The 15,619-nt window shown below is 43.5% G+C and overlaps 1 protein-coding gene across 1 annotated transcript in view; it reads left to right on the forward strand.

Annotated features, from left to right (window-relative positions):
- The window catches only part of med24 (mediator complex subunit 24), a 70,176-nt gene that overhangs the window by 12,546 nt on the left and 42,011 nt on the right, over positions 1-15,619 (forward strand). The window contains exons 7-13 of the mRNA XM_085966541.1: positions 476-587; positions 3,428-3,575; positions 4,592-4,705; positions 6,423-6,470; positions 11,624-11,706; positions 13,372-13,458; positions 15,149-15,260. Of these exons, the coding sequence (XP_085822667.1) occupies positions 476-587; positions 3,428-3,575; positions 4,592-4,705; positions 6,423-6,470; positions 11,624-11,706; positions 13,372-13,458; positions 15,149-15,260 (704 nt within the window). The remainder of the gene's footprint in view (positions 1-475; positions 588-3,427; positions 3,576-4,591; positions 4,706-6,422; positions 6,471-11,623; positions 11,707-13,371; positions 13,459-15,148; positions 15,261-15,619) is intronic.

The raw sequence follows: 15,619 nt of genomic DNA on the forward strand, positions 1-15,619 counted from the left end.
TTGGGAAATTGCCATTGATTACTGTGCTGCAGTATGACAACCTACATGGACGTAAAGCTGGAAAATTCCACTCACTTACCAACTAGCTAGTGGCTGATATACTTTCTGCCTCTCAGTGAGCTAATCAAAGTATCTTCCCAGCTTGTGACTAGCATCAGTGTGTTTGTCTCTCCATCGCCAGCCCCTTCTTTATATTTCTGTACTTTGAAGAATTGTTACTTGAGGGAGCAGTTGTCTTTTTCTACATTTTAATGCCAGTTTTGCCCATACAACTTATGTTAGTGTCTTATCTGTCATACAAGCAATATGTGACGTGACCTGTTGAGATGTACATGTTGATACAGTCACAATATTATCAGCTTCAGTGACTGGATATTGTGATTGTTGCACAGCTAGTTAGTAAACATTAAGATGTCTCTCACAGACAAAAACTGTGCAGAGAGATTTTAATCTGTTCACGTATTCTGCCCTTTAGTTACATGGACTAATGTGGAACAGGCACTCGTAAGGCTTACAGAAAACCATAACAAGATAAGCAATCAGCAGCTCAGACTGAGACTGGAAGAGTGCATTGGCTTGGTTAAGAGGTAAGGCTAGCCCCTTTTACTATTTTGACAATCTGCTAGCACCATTTCCAAGTTCCTTGTCTTCAACTGGATTTCAACCCAGAATAACAAGTTTACTTGTACCTATCGAGATTGAAGAGGAAAGATGGGCTGAGGACACGGCTCCCAAATCATGAGTCACTCGAATGAAATTTCATGATCTCAAACATCACAGGTGTGCGACACAAAAAGATTATGGGGCAGCTTGGTAGAATACACTTTCCCTTTAAGTGCAGCAGACCATAATCCTTGTCGGTTGTGGCTCAGTGGGTAGCACTCTTGCCTCTGAGTCAGAAGGTTATTCAAGTCCCATTCCAGGGACTTTGAGCGCAAAATTTAGGCTGACACTCCAGTGCAGTACTGAGGGAGTGCTGCACTATCAGAGATGCCGTCTGTCAGATGAACCGAGGCCCCATCTACCCTCCCAGGTGGACGTAAAAGATCCCATGGCACTATTCGAAGGAGAGATGGCGAATTCTCCCCAGTGTTCTCGCCAATATTTAGCCCTTAACCAACGTCACTAAAACAGATTATCACATTACTGTTTGTGGGACCTTGCTGTGCGCAAATTGGCTGCTGCATTTCCTACATTACAGCAGTGACTACACTTCAAAAGTGCTTAATTAACTAAAGCGCATTGGGACGTCCTGAGGTTGTGTAAGGCGCTATATAAATGCACATCATTCTTTTTTCCTTTGTGGAAATAGTGAAAATAAAAATCCTATTGGCCTATCATAAGGCAGTTTCAGCTGAAGTTCCCTACTACAATACTCATTGTAGTTTTTTCTAGTTGTAAATCATGAAACACAAATAGCATATTTTTATCCAGATTTTTGCTGTCTGAATTTTTTCCCTCCCAAAATTCACAATTGATGAGTTTTAAAAAATTAACGTTAGAATGGATTATTGGATCAAAGTTATTTGAAATATTTACATCGTAGATGCTTTAGGGCTGCGACCTATATAACTGCCCAAATAAGCTTTGTATATTATGTGGAATACAGACTAAAGCAGTATTATTGCACACGTTCTGTCATTGGTATTGTGTTGCATCAAGCATACTTTGTTTGAAACAATCTACACACAGTTAGAACTCAGTTAATGTGTTCGATATTCTCACCTTTCCAGAGTTTCCTTACTGTCATTGACGTGTGGCCAACTAGCTTTGACAAGTCTGTATGTTATGATCTTAACCTTGACTTTGTTGCCATTGGAATCTCTCTTTTTAAAAATTTAGCTCCACACACTTGTTGCAGTCTGATCATGGGCAAGTTAGTCGATGCAAGATATCCCCTGCCAGTTCAAATAATGATGGTGGGGTTGTTAGCATATTGTAACGCATCTCCTGCAATGGCTTTTCCTTCTGCCCAAAAATTCCATTGCTGGTCACCTCCTTTTCCTTATATATATGCTGCCCCTTGGTGGTGACATCAAGAATGTGTCAGCTTTCTCATGTACACTGATGACACCCAGCTCTAGCCTCGACCATCGCTACTGTACTGTCCGTCGTGGATGGTTAAGTATTTTCTCCAACTTAATATTGGCAAGACCAAAGCCATCCTGTTTAGCTCCCACCATCATTCCTGATTCCCTCCCTGCTCATGCAGGTTGAATCCAACAGTACATAACTTCTGTGTCCCGGTTGATCCCGTGTTGTGCTTCGTCCACATCCTATCCATCACCAAGTCCAGCTATTTCCACCTCCACAGTATCACCTGCCTCCACCCTTAGCTTGCCTCCATTGCTTTGGAAACCTTTACCACTTCCAGCCTCGACTTCTCCCAATGTTTCCCTCACCAGCCTCCCAAGTGCCATCCTACATAAACTTGCAATTCAACCAAAACTTTACTGCCCATATCTTATCCTGCATTAACTACCAGTCTCCTAACACCCCTTTCCAACACATTGAATTCAAGATCCTTGTTGTGGTTTACAAACCCCTCCATATCATTTCTTCTCTGCCACCCCTTCCCTCCCTTCCCTCCCATCCCTCTGTCTGCACCATCCTCCAGCCTTCTGGGCCAATGCATGAATTCTTTTGCATTCCCCTCTCCCTGCTCGACACTTTTAGTGATAGCCTTGCACTCTTACTTTCCTGCTTTAAAAGTCTCAAAACCTACCTTGTTGACTATACTTTAAGTTATCTCCTTTAATTCTTTGTCCACCACTGCTTGGTATTGATTTTCACCTCTGTGATGCAATTTGGGATGCTTTTACTCCCTTAAAGGTGCCATATATGAATGCAAACTCAAGAGCGGGCAATGAAGAAAAGTTATTTGACTAGTGGTTTAGGCATTTGTTCAGGACCCATGCAGGACCATTTTAATCTTCATTGTATACAGTACTGATATGTTGGAAAAATATTTCTATATGAATGATTTATTTTTAAGCGTTTGGACTCTGTTTAAAAGCAAATTTGATGGCCCAGTCTCTCAGTTTTATAAAGTGCTATGTTTTTGTATCCCGTATTAAGCTGTAAACAAGAAACTTTGTTATATCCGGCACCGATGGGACCGAGCTGTTGCCGATCTATCAAAACTGCCGGACAAACCAGCGTTAATGTTGAAGCATATGGAGATTTGCAGCTCCGTATCTGGCAACAAACACCGTTGCTTAGCAACAGCTTCTAAACAGTCGGCCGTACCTTAGAAGCGTCTCTGTAGCTTAGCAACAGCTTCAGAGAGACTTTGCAGAGCCTGACTGTTGGGGGAAAAAAAAGCCACAAGAAGAAAACAAAACGGCTCCTGATTTCTGCCGGTAGATCGAGGTTTCCGGACATACAACCTCCGGATAAACCAAAGTTTCCTGTAATTTGTTTCCAGTATTCCAGTCATAACAGCTCAGACTGAGCAGAACATGAAGATGGAATTCCCCACCGTTCATGCTCTAATCATGTTGGAGGGAACTCTCAACCTCACATCTGACACTCAGTCACTCGTGGAACAGCTGATCATGGTGAAAAGGATGCAGGTAACTGGGATCCAGTGGCATTTTAAAATTACTCCCAGATAGCGAAATAATAGGTATCGTTGCTGACTTAATGTCATGTTGTGAAACGAGTTTCCAAAATTGTCACAGATTAAAATGTGGTCAAATATATAATGATTTGCAAATAAAGCTCATTAACTGCTAGCTGCTAAAAATCATATTAGCGGTGTAGCGGCATTACCGAGGACAATTAACAGCATTGCAATATTTTCCCCCTCATTCACATGCACCTTTTTAAGTAAAAAGTCTACAAGCTATGGAAAAAATAGTTTGATCATTTTGATTTTGATGTCTATATAATAGCATAATGTATCGAAAAAGGTAAGGCTATTTGGCCAATGATTCATACAGACTGTGCCCAGATTTTGTGGTCAAGGGCATATCCAGCATAATCTTCTGAGACACTTGATTAACAATAGCACTATGAAATGATTTGTGGAGGCTGAAGGTAATAGAATAGAATAGAAGCATATATGAATGCAGCCAGTCAACATTGAGTGAAGTAGCTTGTTATTATGCTAGATTGATTTCCTGGAGCTCTTATTCTGTTATAGGAGATTGGCATGAGTGTGTAAGCCCCTGCTACGTTGGTAAAGCTGGCTTCGTTATCACATGAACCTATGATTCTGTCACGACCGTAAAGGAGTCAGTCGTAGCAGTGTAAATACAGATAGTTGGCGAACAGATGTACTCTCCCATAATCCGAACTAACCAAGTGCCATTGTAAAAGCAACACATGATCCCAGCAGGACTGGAACCATAGTGTTCCATAAATTGTTTGGTCATCTATGCCTATTTGTACCCCTGCTGTGGTATTGAAAGTGTATTGGGCTTGAGCCAGGTGCAGATGTCATTGAAGTATCGTCTGTGTTGAGCCATCAGATGTTGGAGAATCGGACTGTGGTTCCAATAGTGATTTTGGTCAGAGGAAGTGTTATTCTAAACATACGATGTGCTCTTAGAAAGCATTAACTGTTTGTACCTTTTCTCTTTCTTAGCGAATCCCCTCTCCTCTCTTTTTACTGGAGATCTGGAAGGCCTGTTTTGTTGGTCTTATTGAATCCCCAGAAGGAACTGAGGAGTTAAAGTGGACTGCATTCACATTCCTCAAGGTAAAGATAACACCTTTCATTTCACCACTCAGTTAATTTGAATTGATTTTTTTTTTTAAAAGACCGTGACCAATTTTAAAGACACTACATGGTGCTATTCCTGCTGCAATTCCTGGTCCCTTAAATAAATTATTTTGCAGATTAACAGGATGTGTACAAGCTATAACGTGTTTGTTCATACTAGCTGTATGCGGAATCTTGTTAAACAGCTCAGTTTGGACGTTTTAAAATACAGCAAATGTATTTGATTATTCATATCCTGTTGAAAAATTGATGTGTTGGTGTCTTTATTGGCTATGGCCTGCTTATAGTACAGAAGATCAGGGTAGACTCTGATGTCTGGAAAATATATTTGTGCTTTTACAAGCTACAGTCAATATTACTTCATTCAATACACAGATTTACTGTGCATTAGCGTACTGTAATGTTTAGCTATATGTAGAGTTGAGTAGATCAGTTATGTTTCCCATTTGAATTATTTTTACTCAGATGCAGAAATTGGGATGAATGTCTTGTACTTTGTCCTTGGTTAATGCTCCAACAGCAGAATATTTACATTTATCACAGCGTTAGTCTAACCTTCTATCACTCATTGGCGCTCTAAATATAAACATATACTTTTTTTGAGAGTTGGGTTTTTCCCTACTGGCGGGTGAGAAGGTTGGAGGAAATGCAGTGTCATTTTCTGGTGAGTTGAACTGCGCGCTCTTTCGGTGGGATGAGTTACCTGTCTGCCTAGCGAGTCCCTAAACCTGCACATACTGACTAACCTCCTAGGGAGAGTGGAGGTAGGCAGGGGCTCTTTGGTTCGACATGCATAACAAAGGGAGACAGGAACCAGGTTGATCCGAAGTGGTATCCTTGGCAGTCTGATAATCCAGCCAGGGTATACCAGAGCACTAATGATGAAGGCTCTTTGGCCCATTTCATCTCATCTTTCCAGAATACCATCGGAAAGGTTGAGTAGGTTGGGACTCTACTCATTGGAGTTCAGAAGAATGAGAGGCGATCTTATCGAAACATATAAGATTGTGAGGGGGCTTGATTGGGTGGATGCGGTGAGGATGTTTCCACTGATGGGTGAGACTAGAACTAGGGGGCATAATCTAAGAATAAGGGGCTGCCCTTTCAAAACTGAGATGAGGAGAAACTTCTTCACTCAGAGGGTAGTAAATCTATGGAATTTGCTACCTCAGAGAGCTGTGGAAGCTGTGACACTAAATAAATTTAAAATGGAGATAGACAGTTTCCTAGCAGATAAGGGAATTAGAGGTTACGGGGAGAGGGCAGGGAAGTGGACGTGAGTCTAGATTCGGATCAGCCATGATCCTATTGAATGGCGGAGCAGGCCCGAGGGGCCGTATGGCCTACTCCTGCTCCTACTTCTTATGTTATGATAGCATCTCACTCTTCCTTAAATGCATCCAGTGCGTGGCTTTAACCACTCTTCCAGCCAACCCATTGTTCCCCCACTCCCCCATGGAAAGGGAAAGAAATTCTTCCTGACATCTGTCAGACAAACTGTTATGTTGTGATGAGAATAGTGGTGAAATCAAGTCAACTTATGATTTTGTCAAGCTCCATTCAAGACCATGGAAGTGATTTAAATAATGTTTTGGATTGGAAGACATTATTTGTCTGGAATTTCAAAGTTTCCCTACGGATTTCTTTGAAAGGAGTGATGGCAACATACTTAACTTGTGTCTAATCTTTACAGATTCCGCAGGCACTACTGAAGCTTAAGAAATATCCTCTTGGAGATAAAGTAAGTTGCTTATTGTTTTGGGTTATGCTTCCGTTAACATTTTCTCCCTGCACCTCCACGGTAATTTAGCTAATCTCGGTAGTCAGGTGAGTTTATTTTTTATATTGAGAAACCTGGATGAAGGGCCAAGACACATAGGGCCCAATTTTCTGGATCGTGCGGGAAATGTTCGGGTCCCCCGAAATGTGGGGTTCCGACCCGGGAAAAAAAATGGGTCAGCCAGCTGGACGCAATTTTCCCTCAAGTGGCCAATTAAGTTCCAGCGTGTGGGCAGCCTTGCTAATTGTCCATTTCCAGTCAGAAAGCCCCACAGTATGATGTCATCATTCGTGGTGCTTTTAAAGTGTCCAGCAAGCCTCTCCACCTCTGCAGGCTTCTCAACCACTCTTGCACAATGGCAGAGGAGCCTGCACCAGCTGCTGCCAGCGGCAGAGGCCGAGCTGCGGCCAAATTCAACGAGACGTCACTGCAGACCTTGGTGGATGGGGTAAGGGCCCACAGGGAGGTCCTCTACCCTCGCTCAGGGAGGAAGAGGCCTCCCAAAGAGTCCACGGCTGCCTGGATGGAGGTGGCAGCAGAGGTCAACTCTCTGGGAGTCACCCGTCGCACCTGGATGCAGTGCAGGAAGCGCTTCCATGACCTTCACCGCACAGGGAAAGCAAGTACGAAGTTTCCATCACCCTCAACCTGATCCCCATTGCCTTTCCCCAACAGCACTCAGCTTCAGCAATCTCTTCCTCCACATCCCACTTCACAGTCACATCCATGCACCCTTACCCATTCCGTCTTTCTCTATGCTCACATTCACATAACTATTCCACCATCCAGTCTTGTAAATAGTTTTAATGCCATCATTTTCCTGTACATAAAAAATCTGGTGGCAGCTGCTGCAGTTATGGCGTCTGTCATTTGGCGAATGGGGATATCACATAGAGGCCTTAGGATAACTTGCAGATGTCAGCAAGCTGGTCAAATAGGTAGGAAAGTGTAGGCATGGGCCACTGTCCATGGTCAGTTAAGAAGCAGTGAGGCTGCAGTGTTTGATGTACGAGGCTACGCAAATCTGCCCAGGATGAGTGCGTTCCTTGCATTCCGCCCAGCAATGTTCTCGCGCACTGATGCCACTAGTTGGCGGGCCTCTGCAGGATGCTTGTTTCCGTCCTCCTCCTCCTCCTCAGCATCATCTTCATCTGAGGCGGCTCTGTGAGGAGCCTCTTGGTTCTGCGGAATTGGCAAGCCACGACGCTGTGCCATGTTGTGAAGCACACAGCATACCACGACGATTTTGGAGACCCTGGCTGATGAGTACTGTAGGGCTCCACCTGATCTATCGAGGTATCTGAATCGCATCTTCAGCAATCCGATGGTTTGCTCGATAATGCATCTGGTGGTAATGTGGCTGGAGTTGTAGCGCTCCTCAGCTTTGCTGGCTGGTCTCCTCAACGGCGTCATTAGCCAAGAGCGCAGGGGATATCCCTTTGTCTCCAAGTAGCCATCCTTGAAGTTCGTTTGGCGGACTGAATAGCGGAGGCACAGTAGACTGGCGTAGTATGAGTCATGGCAGCTGCCAGGGAACCTGGCACAAACATGTAAAATCACCTTCTTGTGGTCACACACCAGCTGAACGTTAAGGGAGTGGAAGCCCTTGCGGTTGACAAAAACTCCTGGATCGCGGTGGGGTGCCCTAAGGGCCACGTGTGCAGTCAATGATGCTCTGCACCCTTGGAAAGTCTGCCAGCTGAGCTAATCCACGCGCTCGCGCCGTCACACTTGCACGATCCCTGGTGAAATGGATGTGATTGTGCGCGAGGGCAAAGAGGGCGTCGGTTACCTGCATGATGCAAGTGTGTGCGGCCACCTGGGAGATGCCGCTGATGTCTGTTGCTGATCCCTGGAAGGAGCCTGAGGCATAAAAGTTGAGTGCGGTGGTGACTTTGATGGCCACTGGTAAGTAGTGTGGACCTGGTGCTCTGGGCTCCAGGTCTTGCTGCAGCATTGCGTAGATGTCAGTCACAACCTCTCGCGAAAGTCGGAGCCGCCTCTGGCACTGCTGCTCAGTCATGTTGAGGTAGCTGACCCTGTGTCTGTAGACCCTGTTTGGGGGGGTATGCCCTGCGCCGACGGCCTTCCATGTGCTGACCCCTTCTGGCCTGTGCTGCCCCAGGTTGCTGAGCTGCAGCCTGTCGCTCCTGCTGGTGCTGCTGTTGTTGCTGGTGCTGCTGTTGCTGGAGTTGCTCCAGCCTCCTCTGCTGTTGGCGATCCTCTAATGCCAGGAAGGGAAGGAACAAAAGGCCTCCCATGCTTCTGGCAGATGCCTCCGTTGACGATGCGCTGAGTTAGGGTGGTGAGAGGGGCTTCCCAGGAGCTCACACTGGAGAAGTGTGTGAGGCTCCAACCTTCCACAGCTGTGCCTAAGCCTTCAAAAAGTTGCCCCAAGCCTTCAGCAACAAGGTCCTGCAGCCTGCAAATGCTGCCTGTTTAAATCTCTTCAGTCCTGATTGACCTGCAGCTGAAAGCAAGCAAGCCAACTCTGTTCACGCCAGGTTTCATCAGCGGTGTTCCCACCAGGCGTGTTTTACGTGGGGGAAGCCAGAAAATTGCAAGGGCCCTTGAAAATAGGTTTAAACATGCTAATAATTGGTCATTAGGCTCCCGCCGACCATTCCCGCCTGCGGCGGGCAGGATTGATTCGGGTCCCGCTGAAACATGGGGGCGAAAGTCGGGCGGGGCGGAGAATCGGGCGGGGGGGGGGGGTCGCGACCCCCTATTTCTACAATTTTCGGCCCCCGCCCACCTGAAAACCCGCCCGACAGCTGGGAGAAAATCGGGGCCATAGTGTAGGATACTACCAAGCTTGAAAAGAGTAGAAATACGAGATAAGTCAAGAAGCAATGGTTGGGTGAGATCCTACTTGGGTTGTACACACCCGTAAGTGGCAGGAAGAAAGACTGAAAGAGGTAAAGAATTCCACAGTTTTGATATCCTGGGAAAGAATGAGTAGGCGACAATATGATGAGCCTTGATTTCAACAGTGAGAGGAGGAAGACTGCAGAGTGGCATATTTTGAATTTAGGACTAACTAGAGGAAAGTTGAGAGGAGCATTTCCTGCAGTTACGGCACTGCAGGGTATATTTCTGATTATTAAAGGGCCCCATGAACGTTTAATGCAGCTATACTAATTTCCTTTTATGCTATTTGTATGTAGGTGTTGCCCATTTAAAATAATTAGCCTACCTAAAAATAGCACACACAGCAATTCAGTACGAACGTGTTAAGCATGTGAACGTGGCCAGTTGGAGAATAGACCCACGTGTATCTACCCCATCAGTCTGAGTATGTGTGCCCCATCTGTAATCGAGCAGATTAATGGCCATAATAGATTCCCCTTCCCCATTTGGCTATGAAAGTTTAGACATGGTTAAATGATCAAAAGGGTGAAAAAATGGTTTGAATTTCACCACAATCCTAGGAAATGATTCAAATCAAACGCATTTTTACTGTAGTGTCATTACAGTGGCTTGTGGGTGTAACTGCTAGAGGAATCGGAAAACCAGTATGTTGGAAGCAATCGTGGATGAAGTATTTTAAAAAAAAAAAAAAAAAAAAAAAAAAAAATCTTTTGTAAAATCACCAAAAATATCTGCAAGGGTAATCAACATAGTCTAGCTCACATTTCTAATACAGGAAACTTTTGATTTACTGGCACCTAAATAACCGGAAATCTCGGTTAACCGGCAAAATTCAGGAGTAAGTTTTACTTCATATTGTATTTCCCTTGCTCCATCTGTTGCTGTGCAAGGGTGTGGCTGCAGCTGTTGCTAAGCTACAGAGACACTTGGAACTTGTGGCCATTGTTCTACAGTTATTGCTAAGCAACAGGGTTTGTTGCTTTATACGGAGCTGTCAGCTCTCCCTATCTTTTACTATAGCGTTCGGTTATCCGGACTTTTTGATGAAGCGGCACCACGTCGGCCCCGTCCGTGCCGGATTAAAAAAAAGTTTCCTGTAAGTGATCCTCAAATGAGGATAACATAGGGGTATTTATCAGGCCTTCATGCATCTTCTACACAAGTATTTCTTAGCTTTGGATATGATCCAACTGGAAACTTCAAAGAAATTTAAGGCTTGCATTTAATTCCTAATTAGCTATACCACACCCACAGTCTGATGGGCATTCTTTTGTTACTATGAGCTAATGGTTTTTGTGTCACTGGGCTGTAAATATCACCAGAATATCTTCTTTCTATTGTAATTTTTTTAAGTCCTGACTCGGCAAGCCCAGTATATAACTAGCAAGCCTGATAGGAGGTGGAATACAACAAACTGATTCAGGGTCATCTTGACACACAACATCTGCTTCTGCCACATCCATGTTTAGGGCAAGTGCTTTAGCACAACATGATGTGTTGTGATGTATCCCATAAATCACTACACTTATCCGACGTTGCACGATTTGCAAAAAAAAAGCAGTGAAAATGCTGGTTTCTGAGTGAAAGCAAATGGCTTGCTCTACCCGTGGTTTTATATAGTTCTTGTGTAACATAACTGAATTATTTTTTGCGTGTCTCACCACTCCGCTCTTTCATTAGTGACCGATGGGAATCAAATCGGCTTGGGTTTTCTTGCTGACAGATAAAAGGCACTCTTAAGTTGGTGCTTCTTTAGTTCAGATAATGGGTAAGCCATTTAGGACTGAGATGAGGAGGAATTTCTTCACCCAGAGAGTGGTGAACCTGTGGAATTCTCTACCACAGAAGGCAGTTGAGGCCAATTCATTTAAAATATATTCAAGAAGGCGTTAGATATATTTCTTAGGGCTAAAGGGATCAAGGGATATGGGGAGAAGGCAGGAACAGGGTACTGAGTTTGGATGATCAGCCATGATCTCATTGAATGGCGGAGCAGGCTCGAGAGGCCGAATGGCCTACTCCTGTTCCTATCTTCTATGTTTCTATGATTGCAGGAGAGGGGGCATCTGCGACTGGTTCCATGCATTTACTAAAACTTGTTCTCTTGTCCAGGTAGCAGAGTTGTAGACCCCACCCCCCCTCCCCTCCCCAAAAAATGCAATCTGAACTAAACACGAGCATTACTTGGTGTTTAGTTAAGCCTCTTGGTGCCTTGACGATTTTTGTGCTTATTTTGGGTGCAGGACTTTACTGAAGATGTGAACACTGCTTTTGAGTTTTTGCTCAAACTTACTCCACTTCTGGACAAGGCAGATCAGCGATGCAAGTAAGTGATGCGTCAGATTTCTGAGGTGCAGGTGAGAGCTCGGGCGTCTCCAGGATCTCTGATGGTGCTACTATCTTTGGTCCCTTAGTGTGTGTTGGGTGGTGGTTGTATTTCTGTTCTTAATACCTTTTCTGTGAAGTTAAACTCTCAGCTATTGAAAGGCACTTTACTGCTCCACCCTAAAACAGGTTAACGTACTAATTATTCTTATTCTTAGCAATGCTGTATCCTTCTGTGATGCTAGATCAATGGGTAGAGTGCACTTTTCAGTTGGTGGAGGATTTATGCCAAGAAAGTGGTAATCTGAACTGCTGAAGTTAATCTCTTGCACTGGCAGAGTGGAGGGGTAGGTGGATGGCGATGCATTATCAGGAGCATGTCATAAATTTCCTGACACACGAGACAGCTTCTGGTGAACAGAATGTACGCCACTAATCCTGTCACAGGGTTTGTATATAACAAACCCACAGGCTGGGAGGAGAGTTGCCAACTAGTCCTGGATGTCTGATTTTGGTCCAGATATGCAATTTGGGCAATCCTGCATTCATGCGGTTTGAACGAGCTGTCAAAGTAATTGCAACCGCTTAACCACTTGGCTTCATGGGCATCTCTGGTCATCTGTTGGAATAGCTGCCATCACTGTTACTCAACCTGGCTGAACTTGTACTTGTCAGTGATTTACTTGATTCTCGGTACTTATTGCCATCTAGTGGTAGCAGTGCAATATGGTGAGTATGACACAGAGTTGTGAATTGTGTCCTTATTACGTATTAAATTTTAAATGGCAATATCGTTCAAAAAAATATAAAAATGACTGCTTTGCAGGTATTGGTTGATGAGTAGTACTGACGGCGAGGTTTTATTGGCGTTGAGGTTTTATTTTAAAGATGCTTCACAATACCAGTGAACTGTTTTAGTGAGTTCAGGACTAACTAAATGTGGAAAGCAAACTCTCAAATCTTTCTAATGGGTTTGATCATGATGTTCCTCCAAACTGTACTCATCTGCTGCACGTCACTGTGCATGAGGGAGGTGGGAAATTGGAAAAGAGTGTTTGGAAGTGCAGAGAATAGATGATAAAAAACATTTTTAATTAAAAAAAAAAAAGTTTTATAAAATCCAAAACTCAAGGGAGATATTCAAATATTCAAGATTCTTAAGGGCATAGATAAAGTATTAAAGATTGCCACAAACTCTAAAACCAGGGGACTTCTATAAATATAGCTCAGTGTTTACGGTTACAAGGGTCTGTGTTGCTGACAACTTACATGATTAACAAATAAAGCAGTGGCATTCAGCAGTGGCATCGTGACATGCTGTGGTATAGACTGGAAGGGTCGACGAACAATAGCAATGCTAGAGGGCAAGGAACTGGCATTTTCTCTTGAACAGGGTGACATTTATACGCACAATATTCCGATCTACGATGTGGACATCAGGTGAAGAGTCTGAACCGAGGCCAGATACCTCTCTGAAGGGAGAGTTGATCTGCCCATCCATTCCAGAGAATGTTGCATGATGCAATGAAAAACCTGGGGTTAGGGTAATAAATATAGGGGGCGGGGGCGCGGGAAGAAAATGAGAACTGCAGTGGCACAGCGATTCAGCTTTATTAACTATTTCCTGCTGCATTAGATTAATGTATTTTTGTCCTTCCCATCATAGCTGTGACTGCGTCAGTCTTTTGCTTCAGGAATGTGGAAAACTGGGGCTTCTTTCGGAGGGTAATATGAAAAACCTGGTCAACAAAAGGTAGGACTGATGCTGTCTATAGTGCATTTTGAGGGAAGATGAAGGACATCCTTTTGTCCCTCAAGTGTCACTGTTCTGTGTGTATTGCTTGTGGAGGTCAATGCCTGAAAAAGCACTGCTTACTTTACAATGAAAATGTTTTTGCAGTTTGTTTGCAAATTCTATTCTGGTATGATATAAGTAAAAAGGATACAAGTAGAATGCGATTGCAATGAATAATTTACATAAACTTCAATTACTAAATATGTAGTTGTGTAAACCTGAATGGCACTGGGAGAGGCAGTAGCCTCTTTTTTCAAACCTTTCTCTTATGGACAGCTGGAAGAAAATTATGATCCCAAGATGCACTAAATGGCTAATTTTGCAGATACATTGTCTTCTGGAATTTGTAAGAAGAGACCGAATTTACAGCAAAAAAAATGTATCTAATCTGGGGAAGGGAGGAGAATGAACAATGACGTTAGTCACCTGCTATTGTTTCAGGTTGACGTTCAGAACAGTTTCAAAGACGTGATCTTATTTTTGCCACTGGATGTTGCAGTATGTTAGGCTGTATTTAAGATCAACTGATGGGAGCAAATTGCTTGGGATATTCAAATAAAAATTTTTAAAAAGTGCTCCAGTTTAGTATTTTGAATGTGATTTCATTCCTAATATGAAAAACTTTTTCCCACCATCAAAAAAAATTGAATTTGATTTTACAACATTTCAGTGTGTGTTTGTTAATTGACATCTAGTAGCAGAAATTAGGCACTGCCCACTAGAGGCCAGCAGGCAGACAGTCACATTGAGGTCCTATGAAATCAAGTTGCTCTCTGTTTTTCTTCCATTCATTTATTAGAGTGTAAGCCTCTTGTAGCAGACATGTCTGTGTACAGGTGCTTTGCCCAGCATAATCAGGCAGACAAATCAGCCGTTGTTGCGGTGCTAGTTCTGGGCTGCCCAGCAGAATTCAGAGAGAGTTGGCCGTAGAGTGGATGTGGAATTGGGGAAGTTTGGGGAGCGAAGAATCAGGGCCAAACCCTTTATATGCAGTTACTCAGGGCAGACATTGCATTGTCTGGATTGCCTGATTGTCTAGACAAGCCACTTCCATTGTAAGTGGAGCCCATTGGGTTAAATTCATGATGGGAGTTTAAATAGATTTTTTTTTTAATTGAGAAGTTTGTATTTTGATGTCACGCTAACAATGCATCGTCTAACAGGGTTGTGGCTGAACGTCACTGTTGACTCATTGGGAGTGCAAGAAAAGTGCCTTTTTACCCAGGTGATATTTTGCACTTCTTCCATTCTTTTCACAAAAATACCGTATGAAATGGAGCCTGTAAAGTGTGTGAGCTGGTGAATAGCCTTGTGTTTTTTTGAAGATTAGTTTGTTTAAATTCTCATAGTGTTGCCAACACTTGCAACTTACTGACGAGTCTTGCAACTTGCAATTTTTTTTAAATGCTTGCGCTTCGTGTCAAAAATGTAAACAGATTTTTAAGTTTCCCATTTGAAGTGTAAGCATTAAAAAAAAAACTTATGCAAATCATCGGACTTGTGAGTAAGTGACAAGTATTGGTAATTTTGCAGTCGTCTCAAATAGTGACTGAGTTTGCAGAGGTGGGAGTTAAGTTATATAACACATTTAAGGTAACTTCTGATATCTGAAACTGTTTCTTAAAGCCTCTTCTTTTTCCTGTTGCAGAACAGCAGATAGGGAGTTGGCTCCACGACTAAAATCTGCTGAAAATGCCAGTATTCAGCCCAATCCAGGCCTTATTCTGCGTGCAGAGCCCACAGTCACTAATATTTTAAAGGTGAATTTTTCTGCGTTTTGTTTTCGTTAACCTAATGGAATTTTAATTTTGAGCAGTATTTTGTCAAGCTTGGCTCAGTGGTAGCACTTCCACCTTGGTGTCCGAGGGTCATGGGTTCAAGCCCCACTCCAGAGACTTGAGCACATAATCTAGGCTGACACTCCAGTGTAGTATTGCGAGAGTGTTGCACGGGCGGAAGTGTCGTCTTTTGGACGAGACTTTACACCAAGACACCATCTACCCTCTCAGTGTGGTGTTACTTCCAGTCCTTGAATTAAAATCCAGTCTAAGTTTATAAATCTGTCTGTTGAAGGTTCTGGGAAATAAGGTTTCAACTTCCCCCAATGTAAATGTTGCTG

Source organism: Somniosus microcephalus, chromosome 24 (assembly GCF_052327205.1).
Source record: "Somniosus microcephalus isolate GS21.2 chromosome 24, FLI_Smic_1.0, whole genome shotgun sequence".
NCBI lineage: Eukaryota > Metazoa > Chordata > Chondrichthyes > Squaliformes > Somniosidae > Somniosus > Somniosus microcephalus.